At 46.0% G+C, this 26,797-nt stretch overlaps 1 protein-coding gene across 6 annotated transcripts in view; it reads right to left on the bottom strand.

Moving 5' to 3' along the window:
* TRABD2A (TraB domain containing 2A) overlaps positions 1 to 26,797 on the bottom strand; it is a 59,511-nt gene that overhangs the window by 22,763 nt on the left and 9,951 nt on the right. For all 6 annotated transcript variants that reach the window (XM_054547989.2, XM_054547990.2, XM_024242795.3 and 3 more), the window contains exon 2: positions 25,282 to 25,842. In XM_054547989.2, coding sequence (XP_054403964.1) covers positions 25,282 to 25,842 — 561 coding nt within the window. The remainder of the gene's footprint in view (positions 1 to 25,281; positions 25,843 to 26,797) is intronic.

The raw sequence follows: 26,797 nt of genomic DNA, 5'->3' as shown, positions 1-26,797 counted from the left end.
ACAACTGGGAATTGCCAACTGACTTCAGATTAGCTGGAGGAACAAACCTTCAAAGGTTTGGGAGGGAAGAGAGAGGGGCATTATGAAACACCTATCAGGTATGCCTGGTCCCAGGCCAAAGTCCCACATATTCTGTCTCCATCTAACTCATCAAAGCCAAATTCTCAAAGTCTGATTGGCTCACAAATACCTGCTGATGAGCTTTGCTATTCTCTTAAAGGCATTGAGCACAAGCCCAGGTTACCTGGTGCTTAAATACCTTCCTCGAAGAGTGTCCATTAATTTTGAAATGTTTTTCTTCCTTAAGGTTTTCTTGGTATTTGGAGAAGATTGAGTTACCCATTGTAACAGACATGTCAGTCTGCAAACTGGGGCAGACTGTGTATGGGCCACATCACAGATTAAATAAGAACTTTAGGCCGGGCACGGTGGCTCACTCCTGTGATCCCAGCACTTTGGGAGGCCAATGCAGGTGGATCCCTTGAGGTCAGGAGTTCAAGACCAGCCTGGCCAAGATGGTAAAACCCTGTCTCTACTAAAAATACAAAAATTAGCCAGGCATGGTGGCAGGTGCCTGTAATCCCAGCTACTTGGGAGGCTGAAGCACGAGAATCGCTTTTAACCTGGGAGGCGAAGGTTGCAGTGAGCTGAGATTGTGCCACTGCACTCCAGCCTGGGCAACAGAGCAAGATTCCTTCTCAAAAAATAAGTAAATAAAATGACTACTGGAGAGTTTTGTGCATTATAATGATTTAAGATATCAGATACTCCCCTACTGAGAATTACACACAATCCCTGGTAGAAGATGGATATTAGGACAGTGACCTGGCTAATGGTGTTCATCAGTGACAGGTATCTGGGCCCGTGGTCCTCAAGGACCAGAAGGCCTGGGAACAGCAAAGTCGGGGGAGATAAGGGGGTGGGAAGAAGGGTAGCAAAATGCCAACTGTGATCCTAAGTTACTCCAGGATTCTGGAAACTGAGTGGTTGATAGACTGAACATCAAGAATGGAAGGGCATAAGGGATGATGAAGGGTATCATGAGAATTCATTCTGTGTCAACTAATCAAGGACAGAATCAAGGCAAGTCACAGTACTAAATGATCCTAAATTGCATTCATTCATCTCTTCTTCTATTCATTAATTCAGTCAATAAATAGTTATTATATGCCTACTGTTCCAAGCACTGAAGATATAGTCATGAACAAGACAAGATCCTTGCCTTTAATGGAGCTTTCATTTTACCTGAAAAAGGGGGCGTTTTTCAAGAAAAATCTTGAAAAGAAGGGTGGAAAGGAGGTCTGGTGTATCATAGAAGCTTCTGGGAGGAGAATGAAAGGCAGAGGCCCAAAGTTAAACTCTCTGATTTCAGGCTTGCCAGGACAGCACATACACAAGCAAATCAAAACCCTTGATCATCCCAGGGTCATTGCTTTCTATTTTTCCTGGAGGGAAGGGAGGTCACCTCATGTCACCCAGCACTATGATGAGGAGGCCATACTATAAACACTCTTCTTTTAAGGAAGTTTGAACAGTGGGCTGTGCATCAGAATTGGTGCTGAATCTTTCTTTTGTTGCTAAAAACCACAGAAATGTACTTTTTAAATCTCTAGCATGACTTCCAGTAATCACCACACGCCTTTCCTTTCAGAGCTGCTGCAATGATCCGAATAACAACCCAGGGGAAGCATGGCTTTCATGAGTGCTTATTTATACCCCAACTACTTATGAAAGGCCTTAAGCTTCTCACAGATTAAAACCCAGCACAAGATAAGCCATTGACCTAAAAGATCAAGAGATACAGTGCCTCAAGAGACCAGCTAAGTGATGAGGTAGAAGGGGCTGGATTTCCTTGGCTGAGAAGAGCAAGGATCCTGCCCACACTGTGCTCACCGGCAGGTGCCAAACACCAAACACAGTGGTCACTGTATGTCCAAAGAGACGCAGTCAATGAAAGTCAGAGGAAGGCTCCATAATGAGCCTCAAAGACAGCTTGGCCTGGGGTCATCAGACAAGGCAGCCCACCCCAAACCCCTCCTTCGCTGGCTTAGCTGAGATGTGGGGAAGTCTCTGGGGCACTGTTTATGTTAAGCAAGGGAAAACCCTCACTGAAACAGACTCCTTGGAGAAAGACCCAAGATGGATTCCTGAAGAAACAGTCTCTGAGTGGGATCAAAGGGTCCTTACAGGGTTTCCCTGGAGGCCGAATACTCCCCTGATGATTCGAGGTGCCTGTTCGCACACTACCACCACAAACCAGGGAGGCAGGTCACTGCTATCCAGCTGTCCCACTCCAGATGGCAGCCCTTTATCACCTGCGTTGCCCAGACCTAGCAGTCCATGCCTCAGGCTGCCCTGGAGGGAAGCTGGGCAGGGCAGGGCCCTGCTGAAGCTGCCTCCCTTGGAGTGAACTTTTGGTCAGGCCATGGGTAGCCATCTGTGGAGCTAGAGGAGGTAACTCCCTCTCCAGTGAGGAGCCAAGTCCAGGACAGGATGGGGCTCCAAGGGAAATCTCCATGGGCACCACAGGAGCAATGCACAACCCTAAACTCACTCCCATTCAAACAACTGAGGCCCAGATATGGCATCCTCATAAACTACTATGGCATCTCTGAAGGACCCCTTTCTGATAGAACTAATGACTGTCAGTCATCCTTACCTAACTTACTCTCCTTGCTGTGCTTGGAGAAGTCTGAACCAGTCTGACAAATTTGGGGTTTCAGGATGTGGCTTGTGGATAAGAGAATTGCTCACAAACTCCACCAGTTAAGTTGACCCCAGGGCGTCTTCCAGGAGGACCATCCTGAATGGGGCATTGTCACTGATCAAGTCACCTCACATGAATCAGCTGAACACACCTGGGATACAAGGACTTTTGTTCCTGGAGATCCAAAAAGGCCAGGTGCCATGAGCAGCATGCTCAGCCAGGAGCTGGGGACAGTGGCCAGGAGGGGAGAAGGGCAAAGGAGCAGGCACAAGGGTCCTGGATGGATCCACCCAGCCAGTGCTCACTGCCTCCCACTGTGCCTCCCTTTCTCCATTCAAATCCTTCCTTTACAGTTTCTGTTAACGTTTTTCATGTGTTGTGTTAGGCTTCTAGGGCTGCCATAACAAAATACCACAAATTGAGCAGCTTAAACAACAGAATTGTATTGCCTCACCATTCTGGATGCTAGAAGTGTGCAACCAAGGTGTTGACGAGGTCATGCTCCCTCTGAAGAAGTTGGGAAAGGATCTCTTCCGGGCCTCTCTCCTAGCTTCTGGTGGTTCCTTGGCTTGTGGCTATATAATTCCGATCTACATAGTGTTCTTCCCACATGTGTATCTATCTCTGTGTCTAAATTTCCCTTTTTTATAAGTACAGTCATTTTTTAGTAGGGCCCACCCTAATGACCTCATCTTAACTTCCTCACCTGCAAAGACCCTGTTTCCAAATATAGTCACAATCTGAGATACTTGGGATTGGGACTACAATGTAAGAATTTGGGGATGAAGACATAATTCAACCCATAACACATGTCGATCTCAGCGTTCCTTTTTTTCTAACAGTATGCATATGGTAAAAATTTTAAACAGTGTAAAGAAATAGATCGCCTTCCAATTCCCATTCCCCAATCACGCTTCCTAAAAGCAACCACTGCCGCCAACACATTGTATCTCTTTCCATGGATGCTGTCTGCACATAAAAATGATAGATGATAGATAGATAGATAGATAGATAGATAGATAGATAGATAGACAGACAGACAGATAGTCTCCACTTTCGTTTTGCTGCTTTGGCCAATAAAACTCAATCAAAGGCTTTAGTCAATAAAAGCCTTTCCATGAACAAATACTGAAAATATATTTTATATATATAATTTATATTTTATATTATATATTTTTATATATTATATATTTTTTATATATATTACTATATATAGAGAGAGAGAGAGAGAAAGAGATGGAGTCTTGCTCTGTCACCTAGGCTGGAATGCAATGGCATGGTCTCGGCTCACTGCAACCTCTGCCTTCCAGATTCAAGCGATTCTTGTGCCTCAGCCACCCGAGTAGCTGGGATTACAGGCACCCGCCACCACGCCCAGCTATTTTTGTAATTCTGTAGAGACGGAGTTTTGCCATATTAGCCAGGCTGGTCTTGAACTCCTGGCCTCAAGTGATCCACCCACCTCAGCCTCCCAAAGTGCTGGGATTACAGGTGTAAGCCACTGCCTGGTCCTGAAACTATATATTATAATGTAAGATAAAACAAGCAGGAAATAAAAAGCCCAAGTCTGGTGAATAGGTAGCCTTCACTGTTTCTGAAGGAAATGCAGCCCGAGCTATCCTAGCCATAGGATAACATCAATGACTGTGGCAAATCACAGAAATGGAGAAGGAAAATTTCTGACTACGAAAAGGGACAAAATCAAGGTTCCCTGCAGTCTTTTAAGTGAAAAAGTAGTTTAGGTGCAGAAGCCCCTTGCTGCAGACCCCCAGATGTATCCCCTACTGTCCCAACCCAAAGCCGTCCTGGGACCTCTGCTCTGGGCTCAGGCTGCCCCTGGCTGACTCCAAGGAGAAACCCAAGCAGAATTCTACAGCTCAGTATTTCAGACAATCCTTTAAGGATTCAGGGCTCATTTCTCCCAGATCTCAGACCAGCCTCCTCCTCCAGACACCCAGATGACTTGATTTTCCCTGAGACCTTCGAAGCCAGTATTTCCCAAACCACAGATTGCAGCTCATTCTCCACCACTTCATTGTTGACATAAACCTTGGCATGATCTACCCATCCATAAGCTTGCTTATTTCCCTTCATCTTAGGCACCAGCTCACATCGTGCATCCAGGGCTGCTCCATGCTGAGTAATTGCTGCATATAAACCAAGCCAAGCTTGTACACCAGCTCTTTTGTACACCAGCTTGTATACCAGATGGGCATCTTCTGTAATCACAGCTATGCTCTCATGAATCTCCACCTACCTCTACCCCCAGGTGACTGCAATACACAGGCAAGGCTGGGAACCACAGACAGGACTTGTCAGAGTTAGAGCCTCAAGAACCTGAAGAAATGAATACCCGACATGTCCAACTCTTGCAAATAAAAAAATGCCTTAGAGAGGTGCTGGTCTTGCTGCACCGCAATCAATTGCTGGCTCAAGTCGCCAACAAGTACCTGAATGCCAATTCCCTGTACCATAGCTTTTAGAGGCTGACTCACTCTCGCCAGAAGGGATGTGGGCTGTTGAGGTGTTGGCAGAATGGGCCATCATGCTTCTGCCAGTCGTAGTGTTTTCTACGGTTTTTCCATAGAAACATAAGCCTTTCTATGGACTAGCCTAGAAATCATCCTTTAAAACATTATTTCAAAAGAAATTCACATTTTAAGTTTCCAAGTCCAGTTGGTGGAATGTTCCAAGGAGATTTCCTCTCTAATGCCGTCTTGCCAAGCTACTCACACTGATGTACCTCCAATGGGTTCTCTTGAACAAAAAATTGCCAGGTAGCAAATGCCTTCACCTAGGTCCTTGTCACTCACTGTCAATCTTTTAACAGCCCCTGGGGGAAAAGCATGATCCCCTGGGAAAAAAAGGACAAAAGGAAGTGTGGTGGAATATTAGAACTCTGAGCATCCAGGAGAGGGACAGCAAAGTATTCAAAGCTGTTAGCAGAATGGGTTTACAATTATAATAATCATCACAATAATAATAATGGTATTCCTCACCCTTCCTCCACCCCCACAGAGTCCGCCTGTCCTCTGGGAGGTTGAACTGCACTTGGGGAAGAAGATGGTGGTGGTCCTACCCTGACAGGGTAGCTCTTGGGTTGGAGAGGGGGCAAGAACCAATGGGCATGTGACAGCAACCAGTCACAGAGGGCAGTAGAGGATAAATGCAAACACTCAGTAGGAGTTTGGGGTCAAGGTAGAGGCCCCAGAGAGAGATGAGCTGTCTCAGTCACTCCCTTGCCCTAGAACTATAGTTTGCCCCTCCCCTCATCAAAAAACAGGTGGCGCTATGAGCGGTGAATCTATGTTACTGTATTACCAGCTCCCGATGGCCAAGCAGTAGGCATGCTCGACCCCTCCATGGGGGACCTTCAGCAACAATGATCTAAGGGAGGAGAGTGTTTGAGAGCAACATTATCCTGATTATCAAAAGAGAAGTGATTGATGTGCAGAACTGCATCCAAATGGTAACAGTGGCCATGGCTTCCACCAGCCCCTTCCTCTACCACCTAACATCATGCTGCTGGCCTGACCAGCCACAGGCTGTGAATAGCCTGCTGGATGTGGCCAGGCCATTAGGGGAAGAAGCCAGAGACCTCCAAGATGTTAGCACTAACCAGGCTACTTCCCTAAAAGTCTATAAAGATTTCTGTCCTGGGCTATAAGAAACAGTAGCTATGCTTAAAGCTTGCTACTTGCCATTCTTGCTACCTGCAAAGGTGTCTGCTTCAGATACACAGAAAGGCCTTATTTATTGAGAAAAACTCTTTATCATTGGAGGCCACCAGTGGAGGGTCCCAGCAGAATCCAGGCCATCCCAACTAGGGATACAATGGACGTCTGTATCTGTGGCAGAGGACAAGCACAGCCCAGTCTAAGTCTCTGCAAACACTCGAGGAGATGGGCTCAGGGTCATACACAGCTGTTGTTCTCTGAGGCTCACCTGAAAGAGGCATTGCATTTGGAAGGACCCAGAAAAAATGAGCCACCAGTGGGTAATATCACCTTGGTGAGAGTCTCAGTGCTTTTTTAGAGTGTACCAGAAGGCTGAATTTAAGACCTTAGATGTCAGCTGTTCTAATCTCTTACCCAACGCTTAATCCCCTCTATAGCATCCCGACCATCCAAGCTCTTCTTTTTGAACACTTACCATCTCAAGTCACTCACTTGTAAAATGTCTTGTAAGACATTTTTAATTATTAGAAAGTCCTTTCTTTTTGAGTTCCCTGTCCATGACTGCCGTGTACTCATTTGCATATATCAGTACATTGTGTGTTTGCACACATGCATAATTTGTTAGTAGTAGCTGTCAAAATGGAAAATGTGCATGTCCTACTTCTAGGAATCTCTCCCCCATAGAAATACCAGCACAAGTATGTAATATACACATGTACAACGAGGCTCCCTGGGGAACTGTAATGGTGCTCTGCTGGCACTGGGGCTGTTCAGTCAAAATTGAGATGACCATAAATGGGATTCCTACATCGAATGGAAGATTGGATTTGATGACCTCAAGTGTAATTACACTTATAACCCCTTAATTTGCTCCATCTCAAGAAGCAATGGGAGCAGAGCTCTCTGGTCTCCATTCTGACCTCTCTGCCTTGCTTGATTCTCCTCCCCTTGGCACGGGCTGTGGAGCTCCATAGAGAAGGGGGTTAGGATCAGGTTGGCATCAGGAGGCTCCACGTGGTCCCTGAGATGTCTGAGTCATCTCCCCTGGTTATGTTGTGGGGAGGGACACCAACGTAACCTCCACACACAAACTCTACTCATGGAATGGCCAGTATAGCTACCCCAGCACATACTCTTCTACATTCATAAACCTGTGAAACCTGGCAAAGGACAACAGGGGTGGCAGCACAGGTAGACACAGGCACTGCAGCAGGCTCTCTTAGTGTAGCAGCAACCAAGTCTGCAGACCCAGGACAGACCAATGCAGCAAGGACAGGAGTAGCCACCAAGGGTCCAGGAAGAAGCACAACCAGCATGACCATGCGGTGGGGGATGGTTGCCAGAATGACCATGGGGTTTGGGAAGGGGTTGCCAGAATGACCGCAGAGTTGAGGGAGGATGGCCAAAATGACCATGGGCTGGGGGGAGGGGTGGCCAGAATGACCATGGTGGCGGGAGTTGCTAGCTTGGCTATCAGAAGCAGGGCCAATATGTCCTCAGGGGCTGTTGGCAGGGTGGAGGAGGGTGTTGCAGCTTGTACTTGGAGGTGCTTCCAGCACCTCAGTGGGAGCCACCAGGCTTTCCCCAGAGGGCAGCAGGAATGTGACAACTGCAAAGATGACCCATACGCCCAATGTAGGAGCAGCCAAAGGCCCAGTGATGAAACCTTCATCTCCATTGTGCAGAGTGAAAGCTCCCTGAGTGAATTAGATGGAAGCCAGAGCCTCCTGGGCCAATGGCAAGCCCAGAAGGAAATAAGGAAAAAGAAGAATAGATCTCCCAATAGGAGAAGTTTCCATTAGCCCAGGAGGGTAAAGGTCACTGCAGGACACAGAAGACAGGTCAATCTGAAAATCATCTCCCTAACCAGCTACGGAACTACTAGAGAGGGCAAAAGAGTGTTATGGGTTAAATTTTTCCCCCCATCCAAAAGATATGTTCATCCTAAGCCCCAGGACCTACGAATGTGAACTTATTTGGAAACAAGCCCTTGCAGATATATTTAAGTTAAGATTATTAGGGTGGGTTCTAATCCAATATGACTGTGTCCTTATAAGAAAGGGAAATTTAGATACAGAAAGACAGGCAGCCACAGGGGGAAGACCATGCAGAAACACCCACCGAGAACACCATGTGACGCCAGAGGCAGTGTGTTAGTCCGTTCTCACGCTGCTAATAAAGACATACCCAAGACTGGGTAATTTATAAAGGAGGAAGGTTTAATTGACTCACGGTTTTGAAGGGCTGGGGAGGCCTCAGGAAACTTACAACCATGGCAGAAGAGGAAGCAAACATGTCCTTCGTCACATGGCAGGAGGAAGGAGAAGTGCCGAGCAAAAGGGGGAAAAGCCCCTTATAAAACTATCAGATCTCGTGAGAACTCACTATCAGGAGAACAGCATGGAGGTAACCACCCCCATGATTCAATTATCTCCCACCTGGTCCTGCCCATGACACATGGGGATTATGGACACTACTGTTCAATATAAGATTTGGGTGGGGACACAGCCAAACTATATCAGGCAGAGACTGGAGTGAGGCTCCTACAAGACAAGAAACACCAAGGATAGGTGTCAACCACCAGAAGCTGGAAGAGTGGATTCTCCTCCAGGTCCTTCAGAGAGAACACTGCCTGGCCAATACCTCAATTTAAGATTTCCAGCCTTGATGGGTGCAGTGGCTCACGCCTGTAATCCCAGCACTTTGGGAGGCCAAGGCACACAGGGTCAGGAGTTCGAGACCAGCCTGGCCAATATGGTGAAACCCCATCTCTACTAAAAATACAAAAATTAGCTAGGCATGGTGGCTCACACTTGTGGTCCCAGCTACTCGGGAGGCTGAGGCAGAAGAATCCCTTGAACCCGGGAGGCAGAGGTTGCAGTGAGCAGAGACGGCCCCACTGCACTCCAGCCTGGGCACAGAGCAAGATTCCATCTGAAAAAATATTTCTTTATTTATATTTCATATATTATATATAAATATATATTATTTATATTTGAAAAAATAAAAATAATACAATTTTTAAAAACAAAAATACAGTATAACAACTATTTACATTGCATTTACATTGTATTATGTATCGTAAGTAACACAGAGATGACAAAGTATTTGGGAGGGTGTGCATAGGTTATATCCAAATGCAACTTGCCACTTTATAGCAGGAACTTGAGCATCCTTGAATTTTGGTATCCAAGTAGGTCTTGGAACCAATCCACCATGGATACTGAGGGACAACTGTACAGGCTAGGTACAAGTAAGCCCAACCACTTACAGTGGTAGGAGCAAAAGCAACAGCAAACTTACCAAAACATTATGCACTGGGCACTTTACAAAGGTTCTCTGTTTATTCTTCACTACAAACTGACAATGTTTGTTTCATCATACCCCTTTTACAAAGAAGAAAACAGACTCAGAAATGTTCAATATCTCACCCAAGGTCACAATACTAGGAAATGGGGGAGGTAGGATTCAAACCCAGATCCATGGTCTCCAAAGTTCATACTCTTTCCGCTGAGAGACTGCACAGAAGAACAGGGCAATAGGCAGCAAGACTGGCCTTGGTGCCTCCCGGGCCTCTAAAGCCAATCTCTCCTCAGGCAAGACCTGCCTGACTGCCCAGACCCATGCAACTCTAAGGCAAGGAGAGGCAATACACCTACTTCTCCTGAATGCCCTTTCCTGGTTATGACAGCACCACCAGGTAAGATGCACAGACAGCCTCAAATTCACCCTTCCTGTCCTGTTAACTAATGCCCCTTGCCCCCCAGAGATCATGGTGTCAGGTCAACTTCCACCTCTGGGAAAAACTCCACAAAATCATCCTCTGATTACGGACCTTTCTCTCCTACTGGGTGTACCAAAGGTGTCAAATCACTGTGCCCTTCTTCTACCAACCCCTACCCAAACCACAGCCTCTGAAGGGACAGCCCTATGTAGGACATGATTCCATGTGCCCCCTCCCTCCCCAAGCCATGCCAGTTACACCTGAGTGGACACCTGACTCGATGATACGGCACTGGTTGAATCATCAGCTTTACATTCAAAGAGTACATCTACCCCACCGAATGGACTTTAAAATTGTCCACAAGCAGAAAATACTCATCTTTATAGGCCAAATACCAATTGCCTCATTTCAAATCTCTTTTAATTTGCATTTGTTTAGATTTCAAGAAGGGCAAGAGACAAGAGACCACAAGAAAAGAACTATTGGAAATATTACAACTAAGATAAAACACCCCTGATATGGCATTTCCTACGGTGCAAAAACTAAAGGGACTTAATTTTCCCCTTGGAAAACACAGTAAGTAAGATACACACATTGCTACTTTCACATTAGTGCTTGCCGTACATTATACTCCCTTTTTAAAAAAAAAAAAAAAGATTATCAGTCTAACCATAATCATGGCTTATCATCAGCTGAATCCCCTTCTCCCTCCCTCCAATGACACATACTCACCCCACCTGCACTGCCTTCTGAAAGTTGTGCTCACTGGAGAATACTTTACAGGCTTATCACCAGACAGTTTACTTCAGGGTTCAAATTCCACCCTTCCTTGCCCCTAGCCCCCACATCCCCCTTTCCACTCTCCCCTTGCCTCCCCACAGCCCTTCTTCTCTCTCCCTTTCCTTCTGGGCTGTGGAAAGAATCGATTAAGCTCCTGTCCACATTTGCAGCAGGCCTTTTTCTCTTTCCTGAGACTTCTTCAGCTGTGGGGAGACCCAGGTCCCAGTTGGGGCATTGTTGCGTTAGCCCAGGGGTTGAGGGGGTGGGTGAGGGGGTTCGAGTCCGGCAGATGTCTTTTTTGTCAAAAACAAAGACCCCCCAGCGAGCCTCTCCTCTTTCCAGCACTTTCATCCCCCTCAGATCAAAGGCCTGCTCTGCATATGAAAGGCACCGCCCATTACGCGGCTCACAGTGGCCCGCACCACCCCACTAGCCTCCCCACACTCAAACAAAGGGCCTCGCATCTGTTCAAGCGCAGGCCTCACCTTCTGGAGCATGGGGTTGTCATGTCTTCTTTTTATCTTAGTTCACTTTTGAGAGCCATTCAGCCCCTTGAAGTATAGTTTGGAAGAGTAGGGGAAGGGTCTCCCTTGCCCTCAGACCATTCACCCAGATAATTTTTTAAGACACCTTGAGGGTGTCTGGTCCTTGCCTCCCCACCTCACCTAGGTCTCCAGGCAGTGGGGAGGTCCTTCTCAGGCTCATTTTCCACCTTTGCAGCCACTCTTCCAAATACCTCCTCCCTTACCTGAAAAGGGACTATTCCCTTGAAAGAGTCTAGACTGGCCCCTCAAACCAAGACGGTGATGAAAGTCCTGCTCCTTCTTGTCATGTGAATGGATGCTGCCAGACTCGGGGGCTAAAGCTTCCACACACTTCTTTGGATGTCTAGGTCTGCTTTTTGGCAAAGGCAGCAGGGAAGCACTTCTCAAAACTTGAACCTGAGTTCTCAACAAAAGGACTCAAGCATAAGGACGAGACAAACTGATCTTCAGTGACATTTTAATCTGAAGAAGTGCCATGTTGTCAATGATGACGGTTCCTGAACACCAGGAGGTCACACAGCCTGGAAGAATGCACACAGCCAGCTGGACCTTCCCTCTCTTTTCTTCCCGCTGCCTCCTGGACACCACCCAAGCCTTCTGCTCACTTTGGTCACATCTCCTGACCATTTTTTCTCCTTTTCAATCAGTTCAGCTCCAGCCCTGACTTCCAAGGGCTAAATGAGCACATCCATCTTCTCCTGTTACACACTAAATTGTGTCCCCGCCAAAGGTCATGTTGAAGTTCTAACCCCCCATGTCACCATATTTGGAGAAAGGGCCTTTAAGAAGGTAATTAAAGTTGAATGAGGTCATAAGGGCAGGTCCCTGACCCAACAGGACTGTGATCTTGCAAAAAGAGGAAGAGTCACCAGAGCTGTCTATCCTGACGCTCACACAGAGAAAAGGCCATGTGAGGTCACAGCAAGAAGATACCGTCTGCAAGCCGAGGAGAGAGGATTCGCCCTGGTCTTGAACTTGGAGCCTCCAGAACTGTGAGACATAAGTTTCTGTTGTTGAAGCCATCCAGGCTGTGATATTCTGTTACAGCAGCCCAAGCAGGCTAATACACTTCCTTCCCCCAAATCCCACGCAATGCTGGGGCAACAATAAGAATAAATACTAATTTCTCCATCTCCAAGGCCTAATAAATGTCCAGCCTCTACCAAGCACTTCCTGACTGTCTCAGAAGGTCTCCATTCTTGTAACTTTGACTGCTTGGTAGGTAAGTTTCCTTTACATTTTATAAAGTTGTGACAAGACAACCCAGCTTCAAGACTATGTCAACAAACTATGAAGAATCATATGAAGAACCAAATCAAAAGCACAATAAAGCTAATAACCCACCCTTAACCGCATATGAACTTGTGCCTGGGGCCAGTTAGGCATGAGTGCTAAGCAGTTTATCTGAATGATTATCAACTATATCAGTTCCACAGAATCCCTGGCATTTCTCTTAATTTTCTGCAATATCCATGATCAGCATCCATGTCAGGTTTTCCCTTGTCCAACAAACTACATGACAATCACTATCCAGTCCACACATAAAGCAACTCAATAAAAGTCAAATGTCTCACTCCCCAGCTGTCTCGGTTCCCAGACTCCCTATGTCTTGCTTCTGACGGCCCGGGGTCCCAGCAAAGAGGCAACCTCCAACACCACTGCCGGGTAGATGGGTGTCTCCCCCTACCCAGCCACACTCAGCGGTCAAATGCCTTGTCCTGCAGCACTGCTGTGTGCTGTCCCTCCCTCCACTTTATTTTCTATTTTGTTAGAGACAGAGTCTTGCTCTGTCACCCAGGCCGGAATGCAATGGCACAATCATAGCTTATTGTAGCCTCAAACTTATGGGCCCAAGTGATCTTCCTGCCTTAGCCTCCTGAGTAGCTAGGACTACAGGCGCTCACCACCATGCCCAGCTACTGTTTCACTTTTTGTAGAGACAGGGTCTTTTTATGTTACCCAGGCTGGTCTTGAACTCCCAGCCGGCCTCAAGCAATCCTCCTGCCTCAGCCTCCCAAAGTGCTAGGACTAAAGGCTTGAGTCACCATGTCCAGCCTCTCCCTCCCCACTAAAAACAGCTTCTGTATAGCCCTTCTGTGCATAGAACACACCTGGGTTTCCCAGCCCCACACCCTAGCTTCCTCCAACATCGTCTCCCACCAGACCCCTACACAAATGCTCATATAGCCAACCCAGCCTGCCACCCTGTGGCCAGCACAGCACAAATTTTCCCAGATTTGCCTGCGCTTTTGGCCCATTCACAATAGCTCTCTGTTTTTCCTACCTGACTAAATGCTAGCCTTCCCTTGAAAATCCAGCTCAAATTCCAGTATGTTCATTAATCTGGATAACATTTAGAAAATAAAGTTTGTATACGTTTTCCTCATCAATCACATTCTTAGGCAGTTATTCTACCATGACAGCCCCAGAGAAGGAGGAAGGGAGAAAAACTGGGTTCATGAGGATAGGCTGTGCCCAAAATCCACCCGACCGCAGGGATGTCTGTCACTTCTGCTCCCAGCAACCAAGGGCCTCGGGGCAGCCTTCATTTTCAGGCTCTTCAATCAATATGAGGCTCCCTGAAGTTCAGGACTGGTTTGGAGAGAAGCTATAAAGCTGCACCACACATGGTTCCATAGTGTAACAGTTATCATGTCTGCTTTACACACTGAAGGTCCTGGGTTCAAACTCCCGTGGAACCATGGGGTGGTTGACTCCCATTTGGCCGTGCACAGTGGTCCACACCTGTAACCCCCATGCTTTGGGAGGTGGAGGTGGGAGGATCTTTAGAGGCCAGGAGTTTGAGGCCAGCCAAGCAACATAGCAAGACCCCATCTCTACAGAAATAAAAATTTTTTTAAAAACCTGCATCACAGATTCAAAAACTACCCCTCGCAAGGGAAGGAAGGTCTCTGCCCTCACAGCCCATGAGCCGCACACCCACTACTGCCCTCGGGATGTGTTTAACTTTCACTTTTTTATTGTTTGGAAGTTACTCCCCAGGAAAATGGCACACTAACTTCATTGTGTAAGCAGCATCTCTGCCCTGGTGGCAGGAAGGAAATGATCCTGGGAAGATCAACAGAAGAGAAAAAGTCAGGGTAAAGATGGAAACAGCCAGCAAAGAGTAAATGCTGTAGTTTGGTCTTTTAATACAGTATGGCCGGATTGAGCTATCAGAAAACTACCTCCCTCCAATTGCACCCAGCAATTAGTAAACACCTACATGTGCAAGGCACTATGCTAGACCCATACCAAAAAAAAGTGGGGGTAAATCAAGATCCTTGCTCTCTAGAAGTTTATGTGCCAGGCCAGGAGACAAAATAAACATCTGGAAAGTTAATCACCAACAAAAGAATTAAATAACCATAAGCCTGATAATTCTACAGCCACCACATGGAAGCAAATGAACAACTTCTCAGTGGTGGTATGGACAGCAGACGCTATGAGTTCGGGAGAAAAGAGGGTCTTCTGAGCCCTGCAACTTGAGGTAACGCACTGTGGCAATACAAGAACAGGACTGGAGCAGGGACCAAGAATAGGACCCAGTGGTTCTCCAACTTGCATATGCATCAGAAACACCCAGAGGGCTGGTTAGATCAAAGATGGCTGGCCCCACTCCCAGAGTTTCCAGTTCAGGAGGTCTGGGATGGGGGTTCCAAATTTTGCATTACGAATAAGTTCCAGATGATGCTGATGCTGCCAGTCCAGGGACACACTTTGAGAACCACTGGTTTAGCCTGAACATTCTACATCACAGGTAGGAAACTGGCAGTCCAAATGGCCTATCTGGCTCATGGCTCGGTCTCGTTTATTTTTTGGAGAGATGGGGGGGGTCTCACTATGTTGTCCAGGCTGGTCTCGAACTCCTGGGCTCAAGTGACCTTTGCTATAAGAGAATTAGCCACAATGCAAGCACCTGCCATGAACTTGGCACAGCTGGACCCTCTCCTCCCCACCACACACACATCAAGGTGAAAAACCTTCTACAAAACGTTTTCACTTTGATTGGACACCTAAAGACAGCTTTGAAATGATGTCAAAATCTCTTTCCTGTCAAAGTTACTCAAACTTTGCAACTTTACCCTGGGTCTGTGTTATGGGCTGAACTGTGTACCCCTTAAATTCATATGTCAAAGTCCTAACCACCCATTCCCCCCATACCTCTGAAAATGACTATTTGGAGATAGAGCCTTTAAGTTAAAAGGGTGAGCCATAATCCAGTGTGACTGGTGTCCATATAAGAGGAGGAGACTAGGTCACAGACAGACAGAGGGATGAAGATGTGAAGACACAAGGAGAAGACAGCCATGTGCAAGTCAAGGAGAGAGGCCTTGGAAGAAACCAGCCTTGCCGACACTAGAAATTCTCAGACTTCTAGCCTCTAGAATTGTGAGGCAGACATTTTCTGTTGTTTAAGCCACCCAGTTGGTGGTACTTGGTTTATGGCAGCCCTAGCAAACTAATACAAACTCTCATGTCCACTGCAGTTTTTTAACAGTGATTTCTACATCATCTCCTAGGGAGAGGACCAGAAAAGCAAGAAGAAAGCTCCAGTCTTGTGCTGTTAGAATCCATTTCCTAAGCCTCCTTTTCTCTGCTTATTTCCTTCTCTCTTTCATCCTCCACAGTTTCTTCTCTCTGCCTTGTAGGCAATGGCGCCTGCTTTCTGAACTGTCACAGCAACAGCAGAGTCAGGGTTGGGGGTTGTTGGTGAGGTGGAGAAGGTGTGTAGGGTCATCTCCAGATCACCCACTGGCAGAAGCCAGATGTAGGCCACATTCGAGAAGCAGAGCCAGGGCTGGGTGGGAATGTGAAGGGTTGACAGGATCTTGAAAGTCCTGGATCCAGAAAGGGAGGTGGGAGCAGTAGAGAGGTGCTCAGGCAGGTATCAGGCCCTCGAGCTTGGATTCAGTCACAAGATGCCTCAGACATCTGCAAACACTTTCCATCAGCCTGGCGATTGATTTACAGGGCCGTAGATCGATTTGCAGGGAGGTAGATCGTTTGCAGGGAGGTAGGGCCAATAGGGCTTTACGCTGCAGCAGCAGTCCCCAGCCTTTTTGGCACTAGGTACAGTTTCGTGGAAGACAATTTTTCCACAGACCAGGTGAAGGGTGCTGTTGGGGGAGGGTTTGGGGATGATTCAAGCACATGACATTTATTGTGCACTTTATTTCTATTATTATCACATTGTAATATCTAATAAAATAATTCTACAACTCTCCGTATAGTAGAATCCGTGGGAGCCCTGAGCTTGTTTTCGTACAACTAGACAGTCCCATCTGGGGGTGATGGGGCACAGTGACAGATTATCAGGCATCAGATTTTCATAAGGAGCATGCAACCTAGATCTTGCATGCACAGTCCACAATAGGCTTCATGCTCCTATGAGAATCTAGTGCTGCCACTGATCTGACAGGAGGAGGAGATCAGGCAGTAATGCGAGTGATAGGAAACGGCTGGGGAGCAGCTGTAAATACAGATGAAGCTTCAGTACCTGTCTGTGGCCTGGGGATTGGTACCCGTCTGTGGTCTGGGGCCCTGCTCTACGGCATTTCAAAATCACTTCTGGGCCTGGGTTGTGTCAACAACCATCGGCAGCCTCTTCAGACAGCACTGAAGCCCCAGAGAGCACAGAGCATCCCAGAGCTGTCCTTTCCCCGAAAGTCAGACAGCAGCAACCCACCTGCCTGTATTCTGCTCAGCGATAAAGAACCTCACCTGCCCAAAGCCCCCGCAAGAGTAGAAGCTCAGTGTGAGCCGCAGTTCTCACCTAAGCGTTGACAGGCTAATGAGGTCTCTCCTGTTAGGATTCCTCATTTTATGATTCTGCAGCTCTTGCTGAAGCTCCCTTTGAAGCTCTAAATGACTGTGAATGCAAAGGGAAGAGCCTCATGGAAGAGTTCAGGGAGGTAGGACAGCACAAAAAGTGTCAGGAGGGACAGAGAAAAAGAATACAGAGAAGAAGCGCCCTAATGCCCATGGCATGACGTGATGCTACACCACCAGTAACCACCTCAGGGTCCAGGGCAGCCCCCACTTCCTCTGTCCCTGGGCCATGGAGCACCTTGACCCCAACACCTTAACCAGCTCCTTGGAGGATCCCAGTACAACTTGGCCCCAGTCCCACCTGTCTCCTTGCCCTTCTTCCTCTCCCCAAAGTGGGGTAGACTCTGCCTCAACTACCCTTACCTGGCAGGTGGACTCTTTGGAGGAGGGATGGAAAATTCATGTTCTCACTTTTTCTCGCATGGAGACATGCTGGGAGTTATTCCTGAAGTCTAGACGTGTCATTGGGCTGATCCACCAAGCAGGTGTCAAGGAAGAGCTGGTTGCTAGGGTTTCAAAGGAGCTCTCTACTGCCAGCCTAGTTCACCAGGGCAGGAGGCAGGGATATGAGGCAGAAACTAGGCTGCGCTCCCCTTGAAGTACCCCTCTTAGGACCCCAAAAGCAGCTGGGCAGGGTCAGACACAGCCACAGCATGGTCAGAACCCCAGCAGCATGTGTGGCATCCAGGTACCTGTACAAAAATGGGTACAAAAATACCTATTCTTGTTTTTTTTTGAAGTTCGCTTTGGACTTTAGAGGGGCAGCCCAGAGCCAGGGGAAGGCGGAATCAACACTTGCTTTGTCTTTGAATCCCCAAAATTAGAAACAGAGTGCCTCACCTATGCTGAGTGCTTAAGAAATGTGTCCCAAATAAAAAGTGGCCATAAAAGGAAAGACAGCTCAAGTCCTGAGCAGGCCTGTGCCCAGGGGGAAGCAGAGCTGACGTCTGCACCTGGGAGCCCAGGAGCTTCACAACCAGCCATTTAGGTACAACGTTGATTTGATTTTCTACTCTGGTCAAAAAAATTAGAAACTAAAGGGATGTCCAACATGAAAACAATACTGCAGAAGATACTCCCGAGAGAGCTAAGAACCCACGCAGACTTCTAATTCATGAAGACACTGTCCACGTACAACATCTGTATTGACACCTATGTGAAAGCCGGGACATGGTTTATCCAAGGAATAGATGTGTCAGCCTCCCGGGGTACCGACAGTAACTGCAGCACTTCAGCCCAACCATGCCTAAGAACAGGAAATAATACATAGCAGTGTTGGGAAATAATGTAAAAAAGCAAAAGACTGGGATAAAAGCAAATTGCTCCCAAAAGGTTAGACTTCATGTGAATCTTAAGATGCCAGTCTATATCTACATAGCTCTTAGAAAGGCTCTATTCAAATTTTTTTTTTTTTTTTTTTTTTTTTTTTTTTGTCTTTTTGAGACGGAGTCTCGCTCTGATGCCCAGGCTGGAGTGCAGTGGCGCAATCTCGGCTCACTGCAACCTCCGCTCTCTGAGTTCAAGTGATTCTCCTGCCTCAGCCTCCCCAGTAGCTGGGACTGCAGGTGCCGCCACCACGCCAGGCTAATTTTTTGTATATTTAGTAGAGACAGGATTTCGCCATGTTAGCCAGGATGGTCTCAATCTCCTGATCAGAAAGGGAAGAGTTCTCTTTCAGAGAGTTCACATATTTTTCCTAGGCCTTTATTTTAAACCAAAACTATCAAGGAAAAATAGAATGTCAGGATCTCCATCTTCAAGCAACTTCCAAATCGATCATGGAAAATGTGGAAAAGTCATCTATGAGCATCATAGTCAATTTTTTTAAAAACGAGACCTCCTGCTTTTATTGGTATTTATGATGGGGAAGCCAGAATCCCTCAGCCAGTTACTCCTCTAAGTCTGGCAGTTGGCAGCACTCAGTGTAGGTGCACCTGACAGCAATAACTTCAGAAGAAGAATGTGTGTTCAGAATTCTGAGCTAAGGAATCCAGGAGTGGCCAACCCAGAGATTCATTCTTTATCTATAAGGAACATCTGAACCCTTGGCCCATCCTGTGGAATATGGACCACACAAGGGATTGAGGCCCTTTGCTTTGAGTTAAATGAGGATTGCCATATAGGAGCGGGTGCTAAGTGAAGGTGATTTATCAACTGCATGCTTTTTACAAGCGATTGGGATTCTCCTGTCCAGCCCACTGCCACTGGATCACCCTGTAAGTCAGTCCTCTCAATAAACCCTGTGTCTCATTTGCTGGCTCTGGGTCTCTTCTTCCACCTTTTGAACCTAGTGCCATCCCCACTGAAGTCAATAGGGGTCCCAAATGACACTCAGAGGCAGAGTTGGATTAGAAACAGGAGATCTGAGAGCCTAGGCCTGTCCTGCACTAACTCTTGCTGTGAACCCAGGCCAGCCCACCCTCTGCTTCCAGATGGGCCTCTCTCGGGGTTATTCCAGCAGGAAACCACCACCAGTGACCTCTGCTGGCTGACCCCCCACAATCTTGCCTTGGCCTCTAGGAACAGAGACCTCCTAGACCCAGAGGTTGTTCTTAAGACCCATGGCACTGATGTGAGAATATGCAGAAACCTGCAAAGTACAAAACAAGGCACTACATGGTATCCCCAGGATCCTCTCCCTTAGGCCTGGCAGGCCACCCCATCCTCAAAGAATCTGACCCCTTCCTCCATAGGAGTCTTCCTCAGGCCAGCTAGCACCTCCCCAGCTCCGACTCCTCCAGCATCCACCTAGCCCTTAATAACCACAGGCTGAGAGAGGTGGTATCCTTCTAAGAATTTGCCCTTCCTCCTCAGCCAGACCACAGGGCTCCTGGGGAGCGGGGCTGCCTCCACCACTCCACTCTGCCCTGGACCTTTCCAGAGAATCATCCTGGAGCCATCTGTTTCTTCTATTAGGTGACCGACCAAACTAAAGACAACTTGCTCCAAAGAACAAAGTCCCCATCTTCTCCAGCACCCCAAAACTATAGCTCAAGAATTGCAGTTTCATACAATCTGGAAGTACGTCCACTGAGCCCAAACCACTACTGAATGTTGCATTGTGGGGAAAAAAAAAGAGAATGAGTTGTTAGGGTCCTGAAGAACAAGAACTAGCAGTGACCATCCTCCTGGAAAGTACAAAAGAATGACAGCCAAAAAGGCAAATATGAAAAATGTTAGTGCCATCTATTGGCAAGAGTAAACAATGACAAAGAAGTGATGCTTTGCACAGTAGCAATTCAAATAAGAGCACCTCAGCGTCAACTCTGGGGTTTGCAAAAGGACTTTTATATCCAACTAACTGCCTCTTAGGATGTTAAAAGCCCAAAGATGCAGGCTTTGCATGTGGAAAGCAGAGGGAAACTCCAGAACTGTTGGCTACATTCATGTTCACTTAGGGATATGACAAAAAAGAGCCCAAGCCAAGATGTGACTGGGTCCCAAAGGACAGATTCCATGCTGAGGAGACCGGAGCTTTCCCAGATTCCTGCCCCACCCCACCATGACATCCAATCATTCGGTGGGGAAGTGGACAGGAGAGTCCTATGCTTAGATGGGCAGAGCAGGCATTGCAATTCCCCATGCCCAGAGCCTGTCCATAGATGCCTGGTGATGTGTGAACATGGAGATAGGATTTAGCAAGACCATTTCCCTAGGGGAACCTACCTGTGCAGACAGAGAAGAAGTGAGACACCACCCTGCTGAGCCCACTCTGCTGAGCCTCCAAGTCCAAGCTATGTGCTTCCTTCACATAGGGAACGCCAGTGCAGCTGGCAGTACCAAGCAGGCATGAACTTTAGGTGAAGGAGAACGGGAGTCATAACTTGATTTGATACTGAGGGGCAAGGATGATGTCTGCCCTGAGATGACAACATCAAATCCAGGCATCCGTGTCAGGGTCCTAACCTGTTGCCAGACTTCAGTTAGATTCAGGGCCCTACACCCCACAAACCAAGAGCCACAAGGCCTACAGGGGCCAGGCAGATGAGTTAAAAGAAGTCAAGATGTCTAGGTGAAAGGCAACAGGGAGGAATGGGGACTGCAACCAAACTGGAAAGACAATATTGGCCACATCTAAAGGGGGTGGCCAGTGCTCAGTCCAGCCAACTGCTGCTATGTGGGAGCATGGCCCCCATACTCCAGATCCTCTGATGGCCCAAGAGAATCCAGGCTGTTCTCCATATGATATTTCTCAAGTTTTAAATATTGTCAACTTAGTCATTAAAAAAGAAAAAAAATAATGCTAACCGCATAAAACAGAACTGCAAGCCGGATTCAGCCCATATGCCTCTTATTTGCAACCTCTGCTAGCCCTTCTGTTTTATGCTTCTGTCCTCTTTTCCTTTAACTTCTTTGAAAAAAAATCTTTGTCTATAGGAAACCAAGAAGGAAAACAATTTCCCTTTGCAAAATCAATGATACCACTCATCTTGAGAAGTTTGAGAGTTAAATATAAAATTATTAGTGGGGACTGTCTCATAGTAGGCACTGTATGTTCACTCCCTTCTGTTTATATCTTATAATATTTATGAAGTGCTTTCCAATTTCCTGCTTTTATTTGCTTCTGACAACAGGATGGTAGGGCAAGTATTATTATCCCCATTGGAAAGATGAGAAAACTAAAGTTTAGAGAAGTTAAGTGATGGTTGAAAGTCATACACTGAGGCCAGGTGTGATGGCTCACGCCGGTAATCACAGCACTTTGGGAGACTGAGGCAGGAAGATCGCTTGAGGCCAGAAGTTCAAGACTAGCCTGGCCAACGTGGTGAAACTCCATCTCTACTAAAAATACAAAAATTAGCCAGGCGTAGTGGCGGGTGCCTGTAATCCCAGACAGGAGGATCACTTGAACCTGGGAGGCGGAGGCTGCAGTGAGCTGAGATCGTGCCATTACACTCCAGCCTGGGCAACAGAGTGAGACTCTGTCTCAAAAAAAAAGTCATTGAGCTGTATACTCAGGTTGTGAGTATTTTACTGTTTATCTCTAGAAATGAAACATGGGGAAGTTACATGAAAAAAGACTCTTAAGAACAAGTCATGTTTTCCTCCTAAATTTAAACAACTCCACCTTGCCAGCTTAACCTCAAGGTCTTATAAGAAATTTAGTTTATACATCTTAAACACCTACACAAACCCTAAGAATGTGTTATAAAATCAACATGACACTGTAGTCTATAATTATAGTGCTCTAAAATATCTCTGAAATACATTATCTTAAGAGACAGTGTTGCTGGCTAGCCATATGTAGAAAGCTGAAACTGGATCCCTTCCTTACACCTTATACAAAAATTAATTCAAGATGGATTAAAGATTTAAATGTTAGACCTAAAACCATAAAAACCCTAGAAGAAAACCTAGGCAATACCATTCAGGACATAGGCATGGGCAAGGACTTCATGTCTAAAACACCAAAAGCAATGGCAACAAAAGCCGAAATTGACAAATGGGATCCAATTAAACTAAAGAGCTTCTGCACAGCAAAAGAAACTACCATCAGAGTGAACAGGCAACCTACAGAATGGGAGAAAATTTTTGCAATCTACTCATCTGACAAAGGGCTAATATCCAGAATCTACAATGAACTCAAACAAATTTACAAGAAAAAAACAAACAACCCCATCAAAAAGTGGGCAAAGGATATGAACAGACACTTCTCAAAAGAAGACATTTTTGCAGCCAACGGACACATGAAAAAATGCTCATCATCACTGGCCATCAGAGAAATACAAATCAAAACCACAATGAGATATCATCTCACACCAGTTAGAATGGCAATCATTAAAAAGTCAGGAAGCAACAGGTGCTGGAGAGGATGTGGAGAAATAGGAACACTTTTACACTGCTGGTGGGACTGTAAACTAGTTCAACCATTGTGGAAGACAGTGTGGCAATTCCTCAAGGATCTAGAACTAGAAATACCATTTGACCCAGCCATCCCATTACTGGGTATATACCCAAAGGATTATAAATCATGCTGCTATAAAGACACATGCACACATATGTTTATTGTGGCACTATTCACAATAGCAAAGACTTGGAACCAACCCAAATTGTCCATCAATGATAGACTGGATTAAGAAAATGTGGCACATATACACCTTGGAATACTATGCATCCATAAAAAAGGATGAGTTCATGTCCTTTGTAGGGACATGGATGAAGCTGGAAACCATCATTCTCAGTAAACTATCGCAAGGACAGAAAACCAAACACCGCATGTTCTCACTCACAGGTGGGAATTGAACAATGAGAACACTTGGACACAGGAAGGGGAACATCACACACCAGGGCCTGTCATGGGGTAGGGGGAGTGGGGAGGGATAGCATTAGGAGATATACCTAATGTAAATTACAAGTTAATGGGTGCAGCACACCAACATGGCGCATGTATGTATATGTAAGAAACCTGCATGTTGTGCACATGTACCCTAGAACTTAAAGTATAATAAAAAACAAAGAAAGAAAGAAAGAAAAAAAGAGACACTGTTGCACACCTTCCTTCAAAGATACCTTGCTTGAGCTAATATTTTACTTCCAAGCCTTTTTTTTCCCCAACTAGGAGTATGAAAGAAAGCTTTGGCTCAGGTTAAAATGCTCACCAATTTCAAACTCATTTGGTCAAAATCAATAAGCCTTCAAATCAAAGCACCTTTCTTTTTCAAAATATTATATTAAATGCAGACATTGAAAAGGTTATAACATTGGCTCTTTGGGTTTCCATAATAATGCAAGAAAATCTTTCCCAGGAGATCAATGCAGACAATTAATGATCCCTTATCTTATCTATAAATCTTAATGTGCCAAACAAATACTATAGCATATAGAATAGCATCTGAGTACTTATTAATATTATAGAATTTTAGCAAGATAAATTCCCTAAAGATATCATTATCAACTCAGGAACATTATTTTTATGCTGTTACATGTCCTTACACCTTTTAAATAACAACCTTAGTTCAGTATGTCAAGATCTGCTAAGGCTGAGCTATTTGGATTAACAGTAATCTCAAATTCTGAGGAACAAAACCTCAGGGTGACCCAATGAGAACATTTACAAAACAAGAACACTTTATTTCATATTGCAAAACTCCCATTGGTCTCCAGAAGTCTCTAATGCACTTTAAACAACTTTCATGGAAATAACTAAACCATGGCACTTTAATCAAGTATTACTTATGAAAATTGAAGAACCAACTTCTTGAACATCAAACTAAATTCCAATGCCCTGGGGTAGGATCCTTAAACCAGGGGTAAGAGGAGCATAACTCTACCTAGGAAAGGAACTGTCCTGGGGCAGTGTCCTGAAGAGGGACAGTAGTGACCTCAAAGAGACTGCTGTCTCCTAAAACAGCAATGGCCAGTATCATTTTCAAACCAGGCCATGCCCTGTGACAACCAGTGTGGCATCCACATGTCCACAACGTCTCAAAGCAGCTTTTTAATGAAGGATCTGAACTAAAATGCATTTTAAAAACACACAGTATGGGCCAGGCGCAGTGGCTCACGCCTGTAATCCCAGCACTTTGGGAAACCAAGACAGGCGGATCACTTGATGTCAGGAGTTTGAGACCAGCCTGGCCAACATGGCAAAACTCCGTCTCTACTAAAAATACAAAAAGTAGTCAGGCGTGGTAGCACACACCTGTAATCCCAGCTACTGGGGAGGCTAAGACAGGAGAATTGCTTGAACCCAGAGGGCAGAGGTTGCAGTGAGCTGAGATCGCACCACTGCACTCCAGCCTGGGTGACAGAGTGAGACTCTGTCTCAAAAAAAAAAAAAAGCACGCAGTATTTGTTGGAATGATAAGAAAAAAACAAGTTTTTTTTCTTGGCAATACTCAAATAAGTGATATAACTGACCACTTGGCTTTTTTTTTTTAATCCCCGGAAAAGCATTTTTAAGCAAAGACAATTTCTAGACAACCTGTGCCCGTGGTCCATCCCCTGCCCTGAAACTCAACAGATTCACCCATACAACCAAATGCCACTAAGTCTTTTATGCAAAGAGAGTCTTACCTGTGAAAAGTTCAACCCATTCAATGGATGGCACTGCTCTTCCACCTTTTCCACTGCCCCAGTCTGTTTCCTCAGCCGCTCAGCCTCCTGGGCAAGGAATAGGTCTAAGACAGGCACCCCACGGGACTTAACGTCCACTTCAGTCAGGGAGTTGACCATGAGCATCACCCAGACAGGCCTCTTGCGCTCCCAGTTTCCGGCAATGGCATTGAAGAGGTAGTCTGCATAGAGCCCCTTGCCGCGCTGGTCTGGGGTCATCCACAAGGGCATCATGAGCTTGACATACTCCAGGTGGCGCTTGAGGCGGCAGTAGATGTCCCTGGGGAGCACATCTTGGAGGTTCTCGCCCTGTGGCAGCATCTGACAGCTGGTGAGAGCTGAGATGGTATAGGGGTCTGTGAGATCCAACTCAAAGTACACAGTGTTGCTCTGCAGGAAAGCCTCCTTAGAGTTGTCAGGGATGAAGTCCCAAACTCGGGTGTACGGGACATGGATTGTGCCAAAGAAGTAAGATGGTGGGTCTCGCTTAATGGTCCACAAGAAGGAATTCAACTCACTTTGCTGAAAAGAAAAGAGGTAACATCAAGATATAATATGGGGGAGAGGGGTGGTCAGGAACCTGTGAGAGGAAATGAATTAGTCACATTTCAAGAGAAAAGATATCAAAGTAGAATTTAGACTTTTGAGTCCATGTAGATTCACCTGCCAGGACAATCCATGTCCTAAATAGACAGGGGCAAATTATGAAATCAGGGGCTCATTAGGACTCTAGTTTCAACCTTGGCTGTATGTTGGGATCGCCAGGGGAGCTTTAAAAGAAGCATCTCTGAGTCCTACCTCCAGAGATTCTGATTTCATTGGTCTGGGATGAGACTCACCTTTTCAATCAAAAGGGGATGGGCAAATGTCCAACAATGATAGACTGGATTAAGAAAATGTGGCACATATACACCATGAAATACTATGCAGCCATAAAAAATGATGAGTTCATGTCTTTTGTAGGGACATGGATGAAATTGGAAATCATCATTCTCAGTAAACTATCACAAGGACAAAAAACCAAACACTGCATGTTCTCACTCATAGATGGGAATTGAACAATGAGAACACATGGACACAGGAAGGGGAACATCACACTCTGGGAACTGTTGTGGGGTGGGGGGAGGGGGGAGGGATAGCATTAGGAGATATACCTAATGCTAAATGACGAGTTAATGGGTGCAGCACACCAGCATGGCACATGTATACATATGTAACTAACCTGCACATTGTGCATATGTACCCTAAAACTTAAAGTATAATAATAATAATAAAAATAAATAAAATAAAATAAAATAAAATAAAGGGGATGGGACCCCCTTTTCAATCAAAATGTTGATTCCAAGATGAGAAAGCAATAGCAATCACCAGTTTTGAGATTGTACCATGCCTGCCCTAGCAATGAACTGGGCAAGAGTTAAAGAAGTGAGTCTCAGGGGCCTCCAAGGATATACCTGATACCATCTAAGAGACACCT

Source organism: Pongo abelii, chromosome 12, assembly GCF_028885655.2.
Source record: "Pongo abelii isolate AG06213 chromosome 12, NHGRI_mPonAbe1-v2.0_pri, whole genome shotgun sequence".
Taxonomy (NCBI): Eukaryota; Metazoa; Chordata; class Mammalia; order Primates; family Hominidae; genus Pongo; species Pongo abelii.
Note: the sequence above shows the minus strand (reverse complement) of the source record. Positions and strands in the feature narration are given on the sequence as shown.